Source organism: Dama dama, chromosome 3, assembly GCF_033118175.1.
Source record: "Dama dama isolate Ldn47 chromosome 3, ASM3311817v1, whole genome shotgun sequence".
NCBI classification, from domain to species: Eukaryota; Metazoa; Chordata; class Mammalia; order Artiodactyla; family Cervidae; genus Dama; species Dama dama.
The window spans coordinates 34,762,163-34,782,445 of NC_083683.1; the positions used below are offsets into that span (position 1 = coordinate 34,762,163).

The 20,283-nt window shown below is 36.0% G+C and overlaps 1 protein-coding gene across 5 annotated transcripts in view; it reads right to left on the bottom strand.

Annotated features, from left to right (window-relative positions):
- The window catches only part of CEP290 (centrosomal protein 290), an 89,023-nt gene that overhangs the window by 9,525 nt on the left and 59,215 nt on the right, over positions 1–20,283 (bottom strand). For 2 of the 5 annotated variants that reach the window (XM_061125452.1, XM_061125469.1), the window contains exons 38-48: positions 18,939–19,076; positions 17,186–17,407; positions 16,750–16,872; positions 15,974–16,119; positions 15,496–15,651; positions 9,684–9,807; positions 5,511–5,645; positions 3,970–4,056; positions 3,132–3,296; positions 2,499–2,621; positions 1,122–1,294 (exon numbers count right to left, since the gene is read on the bottom strand). In XM_061125452.1, coding sequence (XP_060981435.1) covers positions 1,122–1,294; positions 2,499–2,621; positions 3,132–3,296; positions 3,970–4,056; positions 5,511–5,645; positions 9,684–9,807; positions 15,496–15,651; positions 15,974–16,119; positions 16,750–16,872; positions 17,186–17,407; positions 18,939–19,076 — 1,592 coding nt within the window. The other 3 variants (XM_061125460.1, XM_061125488.1, XM_061125479.1) reach the window with 3 other exon arrangements.

Here is a 20,283-nt window from a genome sequence, read left to right on the forward strand (position 1 = left end):
GTGCAGTGAGGCAGGCCCTCTGCAAGACCTGCTGTAGCCTCACAGTGCTAAGTGACCGCAAACCCACAGCCAGTCCATTCTAAATGGCAGGCAGACATCCAAGGGGGTACTCAGATGCACAGGCAGAAGGAACTCTAGGAATATGGTAAGATAAAGATGAGTCTGCCTTCTGAAATGGGGTCAGCAGATGTAAAGGACACAACTTCATTCAGGATGATGTTACAGGGAAGGATGTGGGCAGGATCTCATTGGTCTCCACTTCTGTATATACTCCTTGAAGCAGTTGCTTAAGGTTGAAATGAGAATGACACCAAAGCCTTGTAGTGACTCATCCGTCACAATGCACCACCCCTGGTGTAGTGACAATGGACATACGAATATTTGCTGGTGAATTCCTACTCCCCTCATTCCCAGAATTAAGAAGTAATGAAGCTAAAAACTGATCCCGGCTGTGTGGCTTCTACATCATGTGCGCATGTGTACTCGGTCATGTCCGACTCTTCTGCCACCCCCTGGATTACAGCCTGCCAGTGAATTATAGCCTGAACCTCTTTCATAGCCACAAAGTTTATTTGACAGGCAGGAATCACACATACTTGTAGAAAAGGCTCAAGGGGCGGGAGAAAATCAAGTGCCAGAAAGTAGAGGCTGAAAGACACTAAAACTGTCTGCTGAGTTCATCTGTTGAAGGTATTTTAAGACCAAGCTGCCCAGAACGTAGCTCCAAGACTGCAGCAGAGCCTACTCTGGTATGCCACAGCTTGTGACAAGACGGCTCCATTGTGCCTGGCTTATACTTGGGGTAGAAAACGAACGCAGCACAGAGAAAAGCAGGACAAGTTGGGCACCATCAGTCTGGGCTCATGGGTGACAGTAGCTTCAGGAAACTTGCTGGGCTCCAACACCCTCAGCCCAGCCCCAGCTCTGCTCTGATCCGTGCCCTGACACCCCAATTAGTTAAATCTCTTAAGGAAGGAAGAGTAAGGATCATGTTAAAACAAACCACCCAACAGTTCTTCACGAAAGAACTAAGTGAATTAGAATAGTGTCATATTCTTTAAAAACAATAATGGCAGAATTAGAACTGATAAAACTGCAAATGTTAAGCTGCTTGTTCCTACCTTGTAACAACAATTGATTTCCAGCTCTTGCTGTCAGCACCTTCAAGCTGGGGGCCTCTGCTCTCTGCCAGCTGTAATCTCTTACCACTCTCTTCTAGTTGAACTGTCATCTTCTCATTTAATATCTCCAAATTATTCTTAGCTATCCGTAATTTCTCTGCAGCTTCAGTTTCCTATCGTTAAAAGCGAATTAGTATATTATGCCAAGAGGTAATACTGTTCTCATGAATGTAATATATTCAAAATTATCACTACAAACTAGAAAGAAAAATAACCTGAAGTTCTAAATGCTGATTAAAAGTCCAATAAAAATCCAGTATTTTTTAAACTCTAGAACAGCAATATGGTGGTCATAATTACAACAGAGCATGTAATGAGGTTATAAAAATATATTTACAATATTCTACTCCATTGTTACTTTGTCATATTTGTTATAATAGTTACAGAAAATGGAATAGTTTATGTCTTTAGATTTTTTTAAAAAGATGTTTGACTCTGTAATACCTGAGACATAACTATAAACTATGTGTAAGCACCACAGATTATTTCCACGATTAAACATCTACATTCAAAGCACAGTATCACTCTGGCCTCAAAATGTGTTCAGATTCCATTGTAACTAGTTTAAAAATATTAATTTCAGTTAATGCACTGGATCATCCATATAAATAAGGACACATTTGTCTGGGGCAAGGAATATATTCTGTCTCTGAAATAGAAAGGAATCTTACTGTTTAACAAAATAGTTTCATACACTGTCTTGTACATCAAGTGTAATTCATAAATACACATGCATAAATAGTAATGCATGTAAACCCTGTAGCAGCTCTGTGAAACTGATACACTTAATAGTCCCAGTTTTATAGATGAGGAAACTGAGAGGAGGAGCAGGAATAGTAGATTGCCCTCATTCCCAGAATTAAGAAGTAATGAAGCTAAAAATTGATCCCGGCTGTGTGGCATCTATATATGTGTGCATGTGTGCTCAGTCATGTCCGACTCTTCTGCCAACCCCTGGATTATAGCCTGCCAGGCTCCTCTGGCCATGGGATTGCCCCGGCAAGAATACTGGGGTTGGCTGCCACTTCCTCCTGCAGGGGATCTTCCCAACCCAGGGACTGAACCCTGTCTCCTGCATTGGCAGGTGAGTTCTTTACCCCTGTACCACCTGGGAAGCCCAGCTTCTACATTATACTGCCTGTTAATTTATTTATTATTTTCAATGTTCCTCATTACAAAACAACGGTGGGCATAAAACACAATTCCTAAATCTCTTAATATCTATTCTGAATAGACACTCATCAACTCTTTCATTCAGTTTTCCACAAATGTATTAACTAACATAAAAATAAGTATAGTCAATAATGAAAGTCATACTTTTTTAAGTTCTTTACGAAGTCTTTCATTTTCAGCAACAATTTTCTCTGTGCCTTTGGTTTTGGATTCATAGTGCATGCTCAACTGACGTCCAAGATGAACTTTGAGTTTTTCTAATTCAACCTGGTAATTTAAAAAACTCTACATTATCAAAACGAGGAAATAAATGATGATCCCATAAACTTATAAAACTTAGTTCAACATAGTTTTAGAGATCATATTTCACACAATTAGAATTAAATTCTTCCCTTTAATACTGGTCATCTAGAGCAGAGGTTTCCAACCTTGGCTTAGAATGAGTTGATGACTTAAAAAAAACAATACCAATGGTGGGACCAATCCCATAACTGATCAATCTCAAAATTGGCGGTTTAGGCAACTGTATTTTTGAAAATAGACACAGTTAATTATTTTATGTTGCCAGAGTGAGAACCAATGGCCTGGAAATAGTAAGATGACCACATGATGCTACTGTAACACTTCAATTATTGTCTCCAATATTATTTTCCACATGTGTAAAGTATCTGTTCATCCATTAAAGCCACTTTATATACTATATTTAAAACTGTCCTTAAAAATTAATAAAAATTGTATCAGTATAACATTCTGTACAAATGGCATTAAGAATATTACCTTCAAATTTTCATTTTCCATCTCAATACTAGCCATTTTTTCACTGGTCAATATTCCTGATGCTTTTTTCAGCTGTTCATTTTCCCTTTGGACTTTTTCAACTACTTTTTTCATTAAACCAATGGTTTTTTCTAGTTCTGGGATTGTCTTTCCACTTCTACCAGACTAGGAAAAAATGTTAAATTTTTATTTAATCAAATGTTTTAGAAAGTACAATATAAAGTACCCAGAATACAAGAGGTTTATTATTAAACTCATTGTTGATTCCTAACATTCGAAGCCAAAGTTTGTATTATTTCAACTCATTATAATAACCTTATGAAATAGGAATTACAGTCTTCACTTTACATACAAGAAAATCAACACTCAGAGAATTTGATATTCCTAAACTCATGTAGCTAATAAGGAACAGCTTAAACCCAACATTACTATATTAGCATTATAACTAAGAAGTTGCCATGAATATCAAAAAAAGTAGTTACAAAGTGTTAGAATCAGACCAAGAAGCAGTTAGTAGTTACCTCGATGAATAGAAGAAAGAAGATTCCTGGAAGTTAAATGTTTTCCAGGTGTGGAGGGAGATGCAAAGGAAAAAGAGATGGTATAGAGTCCAAGTGGAATAAAAAGCATGTAAGATGTGACAGATGATGAAATTTACTAACTTGAAACAAAGAGAAAGCTTAGTGATGTTTTACACTGTACATGCAGCAGAATAAAACTGAAACTAGAGGCACTAGTAAAGGCATATCAGTACTGCTATATCCAACCTTTTATTCTCACTTCCAGCTTATCCCTTCTGAAGCCAAAACAAACACATGGCATACTCTCACATACTCACCCCTCTAACGTGGCCAAGTTTCCGCTCTACTTCTGCTTTTTCTTTCTTCAGAAATTCACACATTTCCTTCAAGTCTCTTACCTGATTCTGAATATTAAAGAAACATGTAACAATTTAACACAGTTGTAGTCATTGATAAGGAAGGGCAAACAATTCATCTGAACTACCAGTCTCTTCAACTATATAGCTTAAGTAAACAAATGGATCTTCCTACCAATAAGAGAATTTTGAACTGTGACATATGTTGAAGTAAAGTGTACTAATACAAGAGATTTTATATATGGTTTTAAATATATATTTCCTACATATTGCCCTCAGTTCAGTTCAGTTCAGTCCAGTCGCTCAGTCGTATCCGACTCTTTGTGACCTCATGGACTGCAGCACACCAGGCCTCCCTGTCCATCATTATTGCCTTAGTATACAATAATAAGTTTAGTTCAGAACTCCTGATTTTAACTGTCCCATAAATTACATATGTAGAACCATATCCACGTGGTACAAAGATATAAACAATTGCTCTTCTGACACGTTCTAACAGTGTAAAAACCAGAATAAGAAGGACATGGGTTAATTATACTATTACCAGTGGAATTAACACGTTGCTAATATTCTAAGTTAAAAAACAGAAATGAAACAGCCAGTTGAGAAAAATACTCCAATAAATAGGATAAGATTTCAAAAACCAAAAATAAATTTATTATAAATATCAAAATAAAGTAAAATTTCTAACAGAGACAATTATCCTAAACATTTTTTAAAGACTTTATATTTTAAGAGCTACCCTAATATTTTATTAAACATTTTGAAATGTGGTAACTGTTAATTAAACACACCAACTATCATCTTGCCACACACACAGCATTTGAACTTGCCAGTTCTGTTGTCTGGAATCCTTTTTCTAGTATCTGTATGACCCACTTCCTTACCTGTCCCCTAGTTCTCTGCTAAAATATCATTTATTAGTAAGGCCTCCCCTTACTACTCTTATTTTAAAGAGCAATCCCATATACAGTTGACTGCTAAACAATGTGGAGGTATAACATAGTTGGTCCTCTATATCTGCAGTTTCTCTGCATTTGTGGATTCAACCAACCATGGATCAGGTAAAACAGCAGTATTTACTATTGAAAAATATACCCATATAAATGGACCCTCGTAGTTCAGGGGTCAACTATACCCCTATCCAACACACACACACACACACACACAAACCATGCTTTTTCTTCTTAGCATTTAACATCAGCTGACATACAATATACTGACTTGCTTACCTATTAGGAGCCTTCCTGCTGGAATATAAGCTCTACAAGTGCAAGAATTTTTCTGACGGCTATTTCCCAGCACATAGAAGAGTACCTGATACAAAGAAGGCCCTCAACAAATAACTGTCACATGAGTGAATGTAGAAAGTGTAAACACTACCATATTTTATGAATATGAGTTTCTGGCTTCTTCATAAGCTAACATGGTAAACATAACAAGTAGGGAGAAAGTTTTCAGGCATTAGATTTTCTAACTGCAATAAAGAATATTAAATTTACCTTTAATCTTGGCAAATCTTTATTTGCTTGTTCAAGCTGAAATTTGAGTTCAATATTTTCAGATGACAACTTCAAGTTTTCCCTCTGGAGCTCCTGTTCTCTTTGATAATGATCATCTGAATCTACTCCTGAAGTCTTCAGGAAAATGAAGTTAGGAGTATTTTTAAGGTGTGGCAAATAAAAGCTGTATAAGACATGCTGGGTAAGAGAACACTATGCTAAAAGGGAACACTGTTCCTCAAAAGAATGAGAAAATTGGAGAGCTCTAGAGAAAACAACCATAAACAAACGAACTCACAAAAGGTAATCAGTCTGTTGAAATTAGTACAGAAAACAAAGTCAGTATGATTCAATGATGTCCACACATATAATTTGTGGTTCTTTCAGTCCAAAATAAAACATTGTTATCTGTTATAGATTGCATTTTGCCCCAACTCCCATCAAACCCCCAAATTCATATGTTTAAGTTCTAATTCCCAGTACCTCAAATGACCTTATTTGGAGATAGGGCCTTTTCAGAGATAATTAAGATAAAACAGGGTCACTAGGGTGGGACTTAATCCAATGTCTGATGTACTTACACAAAAATGAAATTTGACACATAGATATATACAGAAGAGAGTAACTATAGAGACAGGGGGAAGCTAGCCATCTATGAGCCGGAAGAAAGGCCTGAAGGGATCCTTTCCCCAAAGCCTAAATAAAGAAGAAATCAACTCTGCCGATACCTTGATTTTGGACTTCTGGTTTTCAGAACTGTGAGAATAAATTTCTGTTGCTTAAGGCATCAACTCCTTGGTGTTCTGTTATGGTTGCCACAGCAGATGAATACACAAGCCTACAAAAGGTGCCTAAATTCCTTCCTCCTTTAGAAAGTTATTCCTCATTCCTGGAGCTAAAATAATTACTCCCTCCTCTGAAATCCAGTAACACTTTATTTGCATTTGTTTTGGCATGAAACCACCTTGGGGGGCTATTATCAATGTTCATACTTATTTCTCATTCTAAACTGTACATTATTTGAAAGAGAAATATGTGCTTGGTTATTTTTTACTACAAGGTAGTAAAGATACCCACTTATAAGACCGTTAAAGAGCACTATATGAGATAATTTTGTGAAAGCAACTCAGAACAGTTTTAGTTTTTTCTCTCCCATTCTATTCTCTTGGCTTGATTAACTATCAAGTCAATAATTCCAGAGACATTATTATGATCATCATATTATTATAGACTGATATATTATACATTATTATTAAGGTATAATATTCTATAAATACATTTATTATACCTGGCTCTGTAACATCATTTGAATTAGCAGTAGGTTTAAATACATTCTGACACATTCACTCTTTGGTTAAAAAAAAAGTTAAAAAGGAGTAAGTTTTCTTAGGTAAAACAGAGTTAAAGTAAAGAAATTAGAAAATAGGATGTAGAAAAGTAAAGAGATTCTTGAGCTGACCTATGATTCTGAGCTGAGAGCATATAACACAACCCTGGCAGAAACACTTCATGTATCCACCTGATTTCTGTCTGAGAGAATGTGTGTGCATAGGAATTTAACAGTGGAAAGCGAAAGAAGACAGACATGCTTCATGGTGTCAGTAAACTACAGCAATATGTCCCTCCTTTGTCAGATGACCCAAGTCTACATTCTGGTTTCACTACTGTTAAGGTTAACACTAAGCAAAACCAACCGCCTGTCAGTTCCTCTGTTTCTGCATCTCGCAAGTGAAGGCACTAGGTAGGATGATTTTTAAGGTCTCTTCAGACATGGCAAGCTGTAGTTTCCTATCCCTGAGCTCTTCTGTCTCCCTTACTTCATCTCTTCAGTCTACAAGAGCAATTTTTACAATAGCAAAAAATAACAATAATTAATCAATGATAATCAGTACCCCTGATTGATAGATATATACTAAATTTCACTCACAGGAGAGACTAATTCTATCTGATCTTACATGAAGATATTTTTTCAACAGTTCTCCTCACTAAAATACAGATGCAGTTATTCAAGTAAGTGAATGTGGATCATTTTTTTCTTCCTGTTCTCAGAAAACAAAAGGGCTAAGATTGCTCAAATTTTTGGAAAACAAATCTAATAAAACTCATCTATAAAAGTAAAATAAAAAAATTCTTGTATAATCAATTTCAGGGAGACTTAACAAACTGTTCTGTAGAAGGAGAATCTTATTAAAAGGTATACAGGGGAAGTCTCAAATTCTCAATTACTTATTATCAAGTGAAAAAAAAGAAAAAAAAGAAGTATTATGTGCCTGAAAAAGGAAATAAGAATTAAGTCATTTTTGCCCATTTTCTCTTAATTTAAATGTCTAATTTAATGATGACTTAAGTGACTAGAATATCCAAGGTGGAAAGGAATGAAGAAATGAATGAATGCTATTTGATTTCAACTCAGAACGAACTTCTTACTCTGGACTGCCATGTATATTGACCAAAAGTAGAGCATATGTAGAAAGTTCATTAACTGTAGAATTAGACCTCCATATAAATCCTAGTTCTGCATCTTCTTGCTCACTAGAGATGTTTCTCCAAGCTTCCCATGTAAAACAGAAATAATTCTCTGCAGAGTATTGTGAGAACTATACCTAGGCAATACATATAACTCACTTTTCTCATTATATAAAAAAGTATCTTATAATACAAGGCAAAAAGATCATCAAAGGAACTTGCTGTGTATATTAGAATGTTACACAGCATCATAACAGATTTTTATCAATATTATTTCTTGTAGTGAAATCTGACTTGCAGTGAGATTTTACAACATGCTGAATTAGGAATTTCTAAGGCAAAACGAACACTTCTAAAAGGGCCTTATTTTTGTTATTCTGTTATCTAATCTAATACTTTTTAAGTGAATACCAGTAGTAAAACAGAATACTAAAATGAATTAGAGAAATGCACGACCACTAAGTTTTAGTAGGAATGAGTCAAACATTAGGGTTTAAGAAGTTTATTAACAGTTAATGTTTTTTACAAATCTGACACAATTTGTTTCCATCTGTACCAGACGCATATGCTACTTGCTATGAGAAAACTCGGCCAACAGAGAAATAAAGGACTGCCTGTGCTCAAACCCGGGCCGCTTCATTTCCTGGCTGGACTGGCGCGCTGCCTTCAGAGTGTGCCTCTGCGCCCTCCTCCGCACGCTGACTCCGTGCAGCCACCCCTGAGGCCTGGCCGCGGTCCTCCCCAGAAGATTCTCCTGGATCCATGTGCTTGCTGGGACTCTCTTCTTCAGTTACGTGTCCCTTTTCTTTCTCATCTTGTGTAGCTTTCTCTTCCCTGTTTTTATCTTCCTGCTCATCATTTTCACAACAGTCTTCATTAATTTTCTGAACTTTAGGATTTGGATCATTTTCAAAATTGGGGTTAAAATCGGTCACGGTACCTTCAGTTGACCTAAATGGACTTGATGTATTGTTTGTTCTTGATTCAGATTTATTTAACTCAGTAGGATCTACAATATCTTCTGCTTTGGGTTTTTCTTCACTACTGTAACACTGTAGATTGTGTCTAGGTAACTGACGATGTAAGTTGGCACTAACATCTACCTCTTTCCTATTTTTAACTCTGAGCACTGTCATGCGGCTGTTTTGGTTCCTGGGTAAAGTATTCTTTTTGTGAAAAATATTATGCCTGCATTTACTAACACTGGCGGCAAGAGGAGAACGCGCGGTTGTGTCACATAACAGATTCTGCTTGAAGCAGACAGAAGAAAAGAAACAGGAAAAGAAAAGGAAAAAATAATAAAAATATACACACGAATGTTTGAAAATAAGATACAACAAATAATTCTACCTTAATGAGACTTTATAAAGACACACTAGAAATCTATCACACACATAAATGGATACAATGTTACAACGTATCTTCCTAATTTAACTATGTGTTCTTGTCACAACAGAACTCATAACTACATTTAAAATCTACAGAAATCATTTGTAATGAAGTTTTATGCAAAGCATAAGAACCACAAATTTATATTATGTAAAAAGAATTAAAGAAGTTAACATATATCTCTACCAAGTAAAAATAAAAGCTGGATTTATTATATTAATATTAATAAGAAGGATCTACTATTTCTAGCCAGATAAAGGCAGAAGTTATTTCACTTTTAAACTTTAGAATTAAAACAATGAAAAGATATGCACTTACTAAAGGCCGAGAATATGCATCCTTTGAAAACTGCTTTTCTAAAGCATGAAGTTTTTCTTGGAGGTATTTATTTTGCAAACGTAAGTCTTCTATAACAGAATCTCGAGGAAGAGCTTGATGAGTCCTATGAACAATAATCACAGATGATTTATTATTCAAACTGCCAACTCTATACTGTTTTATTACATTAAAATATAGAAAAATATATTTTTAACACTGTATTTTAAATTCTACAAAACTTCAAAACTGTATAAAAATTAAATTGGGATATGACTATCCTATAAAATGATCCTCTACAGATGATTTCATGGCTGGCCTCCTTTAGAGTTAAAAAGCGTACTTTGATTTAAAGAAATGCATTAACATTTGTAAAGAACATACATCTATTTTGGGATTGTGTAAGATAACTGAAAAAATACCTACTATTTTTTAAGACATTACATAATAATTTCATAACATTCATGTGCTTCTCAAAAAGTTCAAGGATTTTAATAGGCTCTTAGTGGTGCCAGATAATAATTATTTTTTCAGTTTATACTCATCTGCATGATGTACAAGGCCCTCCACTATCTGGCACAATCACATCTGTTCAACAGTTGTCCAGGGATTTTCCCTCACTAAGGCAAATACATCCACTCTTACCCACACAGGATCACTTCTGCCTCTATGTCTCTGCTAGGGTTCTGTTTGCTTGGGATGTCCTTTCTCCCTTTAATAGCTAGATGTGATTCATAAAATTCAGAAATTCACATTTGAACTGAGAGAGAAGACAAGTTGAAGTTATCTTTTATAAAATCTAATCAATTATTTCAGCTTACATAGAGTCATACTGTTCGTACTAGAAAAAAAGCTATTAAATATCTAAAAATATTAGAAGGTTTCAAAAGTGAAATATTTTGATCCTTCTGAAAACTGCAAAGAAGAATAAAAGGATTTGGTTTTATTCTGAATATACGCTTAGACTAAGAAAAACAAGGAAGCTAGGTCCAGACAGTAGCTATAAACAGGTGTCAAAATGAAGAAAACAATTTCAATCACTTTGTTCTTTACCATCAAGGAAAATTCTGAAGAATTTAAGAAATAATCATTTAGAAGGAAAGGGAATGGAATGTATAGGTAGCTCATGAGGACTTTGAAAAGTAAATATTTTACAGACTGGGACAAAGTTCCGGAACTTGAAATATCAGCACAGAGGTGGTGAATTTACCTCTTCCTTTCCTCTAATATTTCCTAGCCTCAATACACCACAGCTTGAAACATGAAGATGAGCATCAGCAAAGCTTCAAGTTCCAGCTGCAGCAGGAGCAAGGGCACTTAAGAACACTCAATATTCTTAGGCACTGCAAAAATTCTTCCTTATTTTTCTCTCCGACTTACTCTCCTGTCTCAACCCTCAGGCAATTCCAAGGCAGTGGTGACAAAGGCTGCAAAGGAAATTCATAGGAGCCAGATTTTTTAGGGAGAGGAATCTTCTCCAATTGGTAGAGCTGTGATTAGTAAAGGGGGAAGGTAAAGTAGGGACCCCACCTCCACATGTCCCCTTTTCTGCTCTTCTGCTGCTGGGTTAGATGCAGACGAGAGCACAACAGCTGAAGCGCACAGTACAACCGGGCAACTAAAGCCTCAGATGTGCCTTAAAGTACCCAAATGGGGGGCGCCTGGTGGCTCAGCATTAAAGGATCTGCCTGCGATGCAAGAGACACAAGTTCGATCCCTGGGTCAGGAAGATGGCCTGGAGGAGGAAATGGCAACCCATTCCAGTATTCTTGCTTGGGAAAACACATGGAAAGAGGATCCTGGTGGGCTACAGTTTATGGGGTTGCAAAGAACTGGACACGACTTAGTGACGCAACAGTAACAACCAAAAAGGGGAGCCTGAAGGAAACCGATTCTATCAGTGAGATCACAGAAGGAAAAGAGCTCTAGAAAGGAATCTTATAAAGCAGTTAATGAAGTACTGAGCTCACCCCTGGGCATGCATGTATGGATCTGGTCCTAATCAGAACATTAAAGAATCTGAGAACTGACCTAACAGAAGACAGTCAACATCCCAGACTGTCAGCAGGGAGGAGCTCAGGCATGAGAAAGCAAACGAGCCCTGTGAAAGTTTTGAAAACGGTACTGGAACCAGAGGCCACAGAAAGCAGGCTAGAAAACGGGGCTGAGCCTATCCACCAGACCCACTAAAACAAAAACACTGCATTTCCCACACAATTCAGTCAGATCCAGAGTCTCAGAATATAGTGTTCAGAGCTCAATAATACAATCCATATCCTGTGATGTAAAAGAACCAGGAAAACCTCTACTCACATGGGAAAAGAATCACCAGAACTCAAGCTTAAGATAACACACATTTATTATCAGTTCAGTTCATTTCAGTCACTCAGTCGTGTCTGACTCTCAGATCCCATGGACTGCAGAACGTCAGGCTTCCCTGTCCATCACCAACTCCTGAAGCTTCCTCAAACTCACGTCCATCAAGTCAGTGACGTCATCCAACCATCTCATCCTCTGTCACCCCCTTCTCCTCCTGCCTTCAATCTTTCCCAGCATCAGGGTTTTTTCTAATGAGTCAGTTCTTCGCATCAGGTGGCCAAAGTATTGGAGTTTCAGCTTCAATATCAGTCCTTCCAATGAATATTCAGGACTGATTACCTTTAGGATGGCTGGTTGGATCTCCTTGCAGTCCAAGGGACTCTCAAGAGTCTTCTCCAACACCACAATTCAAAAGCATCAATTCTTTGGTGCTCAGCTTTCTTATTAGTCCAACTTTTACATCCATACATGACTACTGGAAAAACAACAGCTTTGACTAGATGGACCTTTGTTTGCAAAGTAATGTCTCTTCTTTTTAATATGCTATCTAGGTTGGTCATAGCTTTTCTACCAAGGAGCAAGCGTTTTTTAATTTCATGGCTACAGTGACCACATGCAGTGATTTTGGAGCCCAAAAAACTAAAGCCTCTCCCTGTTTCCATTGTTTCCCCACCTATTTGCCATGAAGTGATGGGACCAGAGGCCATGATCTTAGTTTTCTGAATGTTGAGTTTTAAGCCAACTTTTTCACTCTCCTCTTTCACTTTCATCAAAAGGCTCTTTAGTTCTTCTTCTCCTTCTGCCATAAGGGTGGTGTCATCTGCATATCTGAGGTTACTGATATTTCTCCCGGCAATCTTGGTTCCAGCTTGTGTTTCATCCAGCCTGGCATTTCACATGATATACTCTGCATATAAGTGAAATAAGCAGGGTGACAATATCAACCTTGACGTACTCCTTTCCCTATTTGGAACCAGTCTGTTGTTCCATGTCCAGATCTAACTGTGACTTCTTGACCTACAAACAGATTTCTCAGGAGTCAGGTAAGGAGGTCTGGTATTCCTATCATTTTAAGAATTTTCCACTGTTTGTTGTGATCCACACAGTCAAAGGCTTTGGAGTAGTTAATAAATCAGAAGTAGATGTTTTTCTTCAACTCTCTGGCTTTATCAATGATCCAACAGATGTTGGCAATTTGATCTCTGGTTCCTCTGCCTTTTCTAAATCCAGCTTGAACATCTGGAATTTCATGGTTCACGTACTATTGAAGGTTCACTTGAGGAATTTTGAGCATTACTTTGCTAGCATGTGAGATGAGTGCAATTATGGGGGAGTTTGAACATTCCTTAGCATTGCCTTTCTTTGGGATTGAAATGAAAACTGACCTTTTCTAGTCCTGTGGCCACTGCTAAGTTTTCCAAATTTGTTGGCATACTGAGTGCAGCACTTGAATAGCTTCATATTTTAGGATCTGAAATACCTCAACTGGAATTCCATCACCTCCACTAGCTTTGTTCGTAGTGATTCTTCCCAAGGTCCACTTGAATTCACATTCTAGGAATGTATGGCTCTAGGTGAGTGATCACACCATCATGGTTATCTGGGTCATGAAGACCCTACTTTTTTGTAGAGTGCTTCTGTATATTCTTGCCACCTCATCTTAATATCTTCTGCTTCCATTAGTTTCATACCATTTCTGTCCTTTATTGTGTCCATCTTTACATGATATGTTCCCTTGGTATCTCTAATTTTCTTGAAAAGATCTATAGTCTTTCCCATTCTGTTGTTTTCCTCTATTTCTTTACATCGATCGCTGAGGAAGGCTTTCTTATCTCTCCATGCTATTGTTTGGAACTCTGCATTCAAATGGGTATATCTTTCCTTTTCTCCTTTGCCTTTCACTTCTCTTCTCAGCTATTTGTAAGGCCTTCTCAGACAATCATTTTACCTTTTTGCGTTTTTCTTGGAGATGGTCTTGATCACTGCCTCCTGTACAATGTCATGAACCTCCATCCACAGTTCTTCAGGCACTCTGTCTATCAGATCTAATCCCTTGAATCTATTTGTCACTTCCACTGTATAATCGTAAGGGATTTGATTTAGGTCTTACCTGAGTGGTTTTCCCTACTTTCTTCAATTTAAGTCTGAATTTGGCAATAAGGAGTTCATGATCTGAGCCACAGTCTGCTCCCGGTCTTGTTTTTGCTAACTGTATAGAGCTTCTCCATATTTGGCTGCAAATTATATAATCAATTTGATTTTGGTACTGATCATCTGGTGTTCTCCATGTGTAAAGTCTTCTCTAGTGCTATTGGAAGAGGGTGTTTGCTATGACCAGTGCATTCTCTTGTCAAACCTCTGTTAGTCTTTGTCCTGATTCATTTTGTACTCCAAGGCCAAACTTGCCTGTCACTCCAGGTATCTCTTGACTTCCTAATTTTGCATTCCAGTCCCCTATGATGAAAAGGACATCTTTTTTGGGTGTTAGTTCTAGAAGGTCTTGTAGGTCTTCATAGAAACGGCCAACTTCAACTTCTTCAGCATTACTGGTTAGGGCACACACTTGGATTACTGTGATATTGAATTGTTTGCCTTGGAAATGAACAGAGATCATTCTGTCATTTTTGAGACTGCATCTAAGTACTGCATTTTGACCTCTTTTGTTGACTATGATGGCTACTCCATTTCTTCTAGGGTATTCTTGCCCATAGTAGTAGATATATTGGTCCTCTGAGTTAAATTTGTCCATTCCAGTCCATTTTAGTTCCCTGATTCCTAAAATGTCGATGTTCACCCTTTGTGTCTCCTATTTGACCACTTCTAATTTACCCTGCTTCATGGACCCAACATTCCAGGTTCCTATGCAGTATTGTTTCTCATAGCATCAGACTTCCATCACCAGTCGCATCCACAACTGGGCGTTGCTTTTGCTTTGACTCTGTCTCTTCATTCTCTCTGGAGTTATTTCTCCACTCTTCTCCAGTAGCATGTGGGCACCTACCGACCTGGGCAGTTCATCTTTCAGTGTCCTATTGTTTTGCCTTCTCACACTGTTCATGGGGTTCTCAAGGCAAGAATACTGAAATGGTTTGCCCTTCTGTTCTCCAGTGGAGCACGTTTTGCCAGAGCTCTTCACCATGACCGGTCTGTCTTGGGTGGCTCATAGTTTCATTGAGTTAGACAAGTTTGTGGTCCATGTAATCGGTGTGATTAGTTTTCTGTGACTGTGGTGTTCACTCTGTCTGCCCTCTGAGGGACAAGGATAAGGGGCTTCTGGAAGCTTCCTGATGCGAGAGACTGACTGAGGGGGAAACTGGGTCTAGTTCTGATGTGCAGGGCCATGCTTAGTAATTTCTGACCAAGAGTTACTGCAGTCTCTTCAAGCAGACTAGTAAATTCCTAAAGGAATTGTCTTGAACTTCCTGTGTTACCCAGTACCTTTTATGGTATATGTATGGTTTATTATATCATTCTGCATGTCAGTGTATTAGCTTACCTCATATATGATATGTCGTTTTCTAAGTCAAGATTTCTCTTTTTCAATTCTTCTAACTCTTTTTCTGACTCCAGTGCTCGTGCTGCCATAACCTGATCTACAGTCAGGCCAGTTGTTTTCAGTTTTCTTTGCAGGGTAAGTTTCTCTTTATCAGCTCTGTGGGATTTAATACAGAATCATGAAAATGTACCATTCACTGTTTGGTTTGTTCAATTTATTAAATTGCAACCTCCTTATTATAAGACATATATGCAAAAACCAGATCATTCTCTATTTGCTATGAGCTAACTTAAAGAAATTCCACTTAGAAACTGTTAAAATATATTTAGCACATATTTTAAAGAAAATAAAAAGTAAAATATGGATAATAAATGATAATGCTAGAGAATTTCTCATTTTAGCAAGTACACAAAAACTACATAACTTTCAGGTAAATGAAAATGTGTACATAATTAAATTTGTTTTACATTAAACTCACTTGGCAAAAAGATCCTTCAAAGTAGTCAATTGCTTTGTTAGAATATAGACTTCTCCCTCTTTCTCTTTTAACTTGTTTCGAATTCCCTCTATTTTGGCTTGCCATTTTTTACCTTCTTCCCACCTAATTACTTCTTCTCTGGCACTCTGTAAGTAATAACAAATTATTTACAACAAGTTTAATTATATGGATTTTGGCCAATTTGGGTTCTTCTTTAGATTATTTCTATCAGTTATTTTTTACTACAAAATAGTTTACTAGTTAACTTGTAAGAAAATTTCAAGCTATTTTTCACACTACAGAATCAATTTATGAGTGGTTTGGTTATTGATTATTACTGCAAACACTGAATATATCCAAGTCCCTCCGTTTACTCTGAAATAATAATAATCCAGTCCACTGAAGGATTAAATAGGACACATCTGGTTCAAGAAGGAAGGATAAAAATGCCCAGATTTCTTTCCCAAAGGTCTGTACAAACCAATCTATATAAATAATTACACTGGGAAAAGTGATAAATACAGCTGAATACATATAAAAGGATTTTGGATACTGTAATGTCAGAAAGAAGAGTAATTTCTGACTAAGAGTTACTGGTATCTCTTCAAGTAGACTAGTAAATTCCTAAAAGACAGACATTTGTCTTGAATGTCTCTATGTTACCCAGTACCACTTATGGTATATGTATCAGGTCCACAGATCAACAAATTATCTAGTCTTTAACTACATATTTAACTATCACTACCTTAAACATATCAGTACATCTCTTCACATACCTTTTCTTTCATAGGTTTCATTTCTGCTTCATCCATCTTTCTTTCCAGTTGACTTTCTAGCTTTTTAATTTTCTTTTGGAGTTCTTCAATTAAACTTTGTTTGTTATCCATCAGAGGTTTGCCCTAAAAAACAAGATGTAGTTTTACATGATAAATATTCCAACTGTAGAAACTTTGAGACTACAACTAACCATACTTTCTAAATGACACTGTTGATATTTAAGCATAACATGGTAACTACTTCTATATTTTAAAAAGATATCTACTTTAAAACTACAAATATAATAGGGGTCACTGAAGGAATTAGTGGCTACATTAATCAAAGTGATCTGAAAGCTAGTTTTAGCAAATATTATAGATAAAAAGAAAAAGTGGAAATAAACTACTACCTGTATATTGTAAATCAAAACATTATCACAATTAAATATAAGATTACCTGTAATCCACTGGTTAATCTTTTAATTTGCCTCTTCAGTTCATTATTCTCTTGATCAACTCCATCTTTCTCTCTAAGCATTTTACTATAGGCTTTTTGTTTATTTTGCAGTTCATTGGTTAAGTCATTCAAATTATCAGTTAGTGAGTTTTCTCTGTTTTTACTTGTTTTAAGAGCTTCTTTAAGTTTTAAAATATTTTCACTTAAATCTTCAACTTGTGACTAATACAAGACAAAGAAAGGTATAAATCATAAATCTTCAGCAAATATCAATGATAAAAGCAATAATAATAAAGTACACCACTAATACTTACTAATAAGAAAGTTTCAATCTAGATTTTTAAGTACACACATGCAAAAAAACCCACCACAAACTACATAAATTCTTCTATCTTCATTTCAAATGAACTAAGTCTACTTTCAGGGAAAAAACAAAACATGAAAAACCAGTCTAAAGCAATTCATCTTCAGCAAACACCTAGAGCCAAAATTTCATCAACTAAGCAAATGTTTCATTTTGGCGGAATTAATTTATTAGAAAAACAAGTAAATATCATTGTATAAAGCATTTTTTAAAAATACTGTGAAGCCTAAGAACAGCATAAAACAAAAGTCTTTTAGTAGTTCGTAGTCTGTTTTGTAAAGACAAGACATAAAAGCTCATAGTACTAGACGGTATACATAAGCCACTAGAAAGGAGTTCCAAGCTGTCCTAGATAGCAACATTGATGGGAATATCGATCCTTAATATATGTTTTGTTAAATACATTATTACAGGCCCAAAGGGATTACCTATAGCCCTAATAGGAAATTAGTAGTATTATTACAGTTACACAAAATACAAACTCCCTTGGAAAAGTCAAAAATGGTTTCAAGAAAAATTACTGGAAGTATTTGAGGAATTCAGAGCAGAAATTTCAGACAAAGAGAATTTTTGTAAATTTCAGCAGACAAAGAGAAAGGCACTGATCATCACAGGACTATACCTATTTACATATTTATGACTTACTGGATTTTTACTGTCAACTATGTTAATAATCTCAATAGGTCCAATAGGAGATTTTAAAAATCTGAGTAAAATCCAGTCCTTAGATGGTTTAATGGTGATAAAGGGTATATATAAATTAACCAAAAGTAAATAAAAATTACAAACAAAACATCTAAAAACTAAATTTTTCATTTTATTCAAACTATATGAAACTTTATGTAAAGAAATTTAAAAATCACAATTAAATGTACACATTTTAGAAAAAAAATTTCATACAGTAATAAACCTAATAACTGGGTAAGAAAATAATACACTGTCAAAAATTAAGAAATAATTTTAAAAAGAAAAGGCTTTAATGTTAGGCAGCCGTATAGATTAAATGTGGACTACATGATTTCCATAAACTATTTCAGGGGCTTTTAAAAAAGGAAAGCCAACTAAGTCATATTATGAACTCAGCAAAAACTAATCTCACTCATCAATACAGAATTAAAAAGGCCTAAGAAAAATGTTTCTTAAATTTAATTCTGTTAAGAGGACTATCTTATAAAGGACTACCCTTTACTAACCTTCAAGACAATATTCAGTGAATATGATAAAGATGTTTAATGTTCAAAACTGTGAGTATTTGTACATCTATCCCACCAATTATTTATTAGAATAAATTCCTTATTCATTATCAAAATTATTATATATCTAAGTGAATTTTCTTCCAACGAGAATTAGTGGGAATTCTGTTACATGAATGCACATGTTGATGTTCACCTTTAGCTCTTTAGTTTGTCGATCCACAATCTGTTGGACATTGAGATTTGCCTCTTTCTGAGAAGTCACAGAGATAATACGTTCTTCAGCTGCTGCGGTCATGTCTGCCCGAAGTTCCAACAGTGCCCGACTAAGTGCCTAAAAGTTCCAAAACACATAATTTTTAAAAAATGACACTTTATATGAGAAACATGTAATATAAAATATACATAAGATTCACTACTTTAAACTATCCTCTTATAATATCATGAGTTTAATCAGTGTTCACAAACAACCCAACTGTTTCAAATGGATTTCCATTAGTAAGTGAACTCAATTCTTCCCAAATTGAGTGTGAGAATTCAAATCTTGATAATGATATTTGTGAAAATCTAGCATTAAATCAAACAAGCTGCATTATACAACCCAGGCATGTTTTATTCTCAAAATTCTATGATGAAATATTTATTTAAATTACTCACTTAATATATGCTTCCATGTGAAATTAATTGAATTTAAGAAGACAAAGTTACAAGATTGCTGCTGCTGCTGCTAAGATTAGAAAAGACTTAAAATTCGCCAATAAATTTCATGAGCTAGCACAGAAAAACAGTAGCACCTTCTAAAACAGTTAATTATATACAAAATCTAAGATAAATGGAAAACAAGCCAATCTGTTAATCCACTGACCAACTCCTTTTCACAGCACTCTCTCTGAGATCTCCTTCTTTAATCTTTCCTCCTCCTATCCTATCTCCCTCTTAATCCCCAGAATTGTTTAAAATTTTTCAATTATTTAAACTGTTCAAAATGGCCTCAGTAAAAAAAAAAAAGAAAAAAAAAAAAGGCCTCAGTAACAGAGCATCCTAACAGAAAAGGAGAGAGAATATTTTCAAGAAGATTTCTCTTTATTTCCTATAGCTAGCCCGCAAATCAGACTGAAAACACAGAAAGAGAAGTTGGACGATGTGTAGACGTGTTAGTCACTCAGTCGTGTCCGACTCTTTGTGACCCCATGGGCTGCAGCCACCAGGCTCCTCTGCCCATGGAATTCTCCACGGAGTGAGTAGCCATTTCCTTCTTCAGGGATCTTCCCAATCCAGGGATCGAACCCAGGTCTCCCGCATTGGAGACAGATTCTTTACTGTCTGAGCCACCAGGAAAGCCCAATTTGGACTATATTTGAACTTAAAAACACCACCAACTTATAGGCCTTTTTAAAAGAATTATCTTGAAAGACCCAACCTTGCTTAACAGCTTAAGATAACGTTTATACTTTTTATTACAAGACAGAAATGCATGCTATCATCTTTTACAAATCTTCGCTAAAAACATTCTACCACAAGTTTTTCTGAAATCTTGGTAA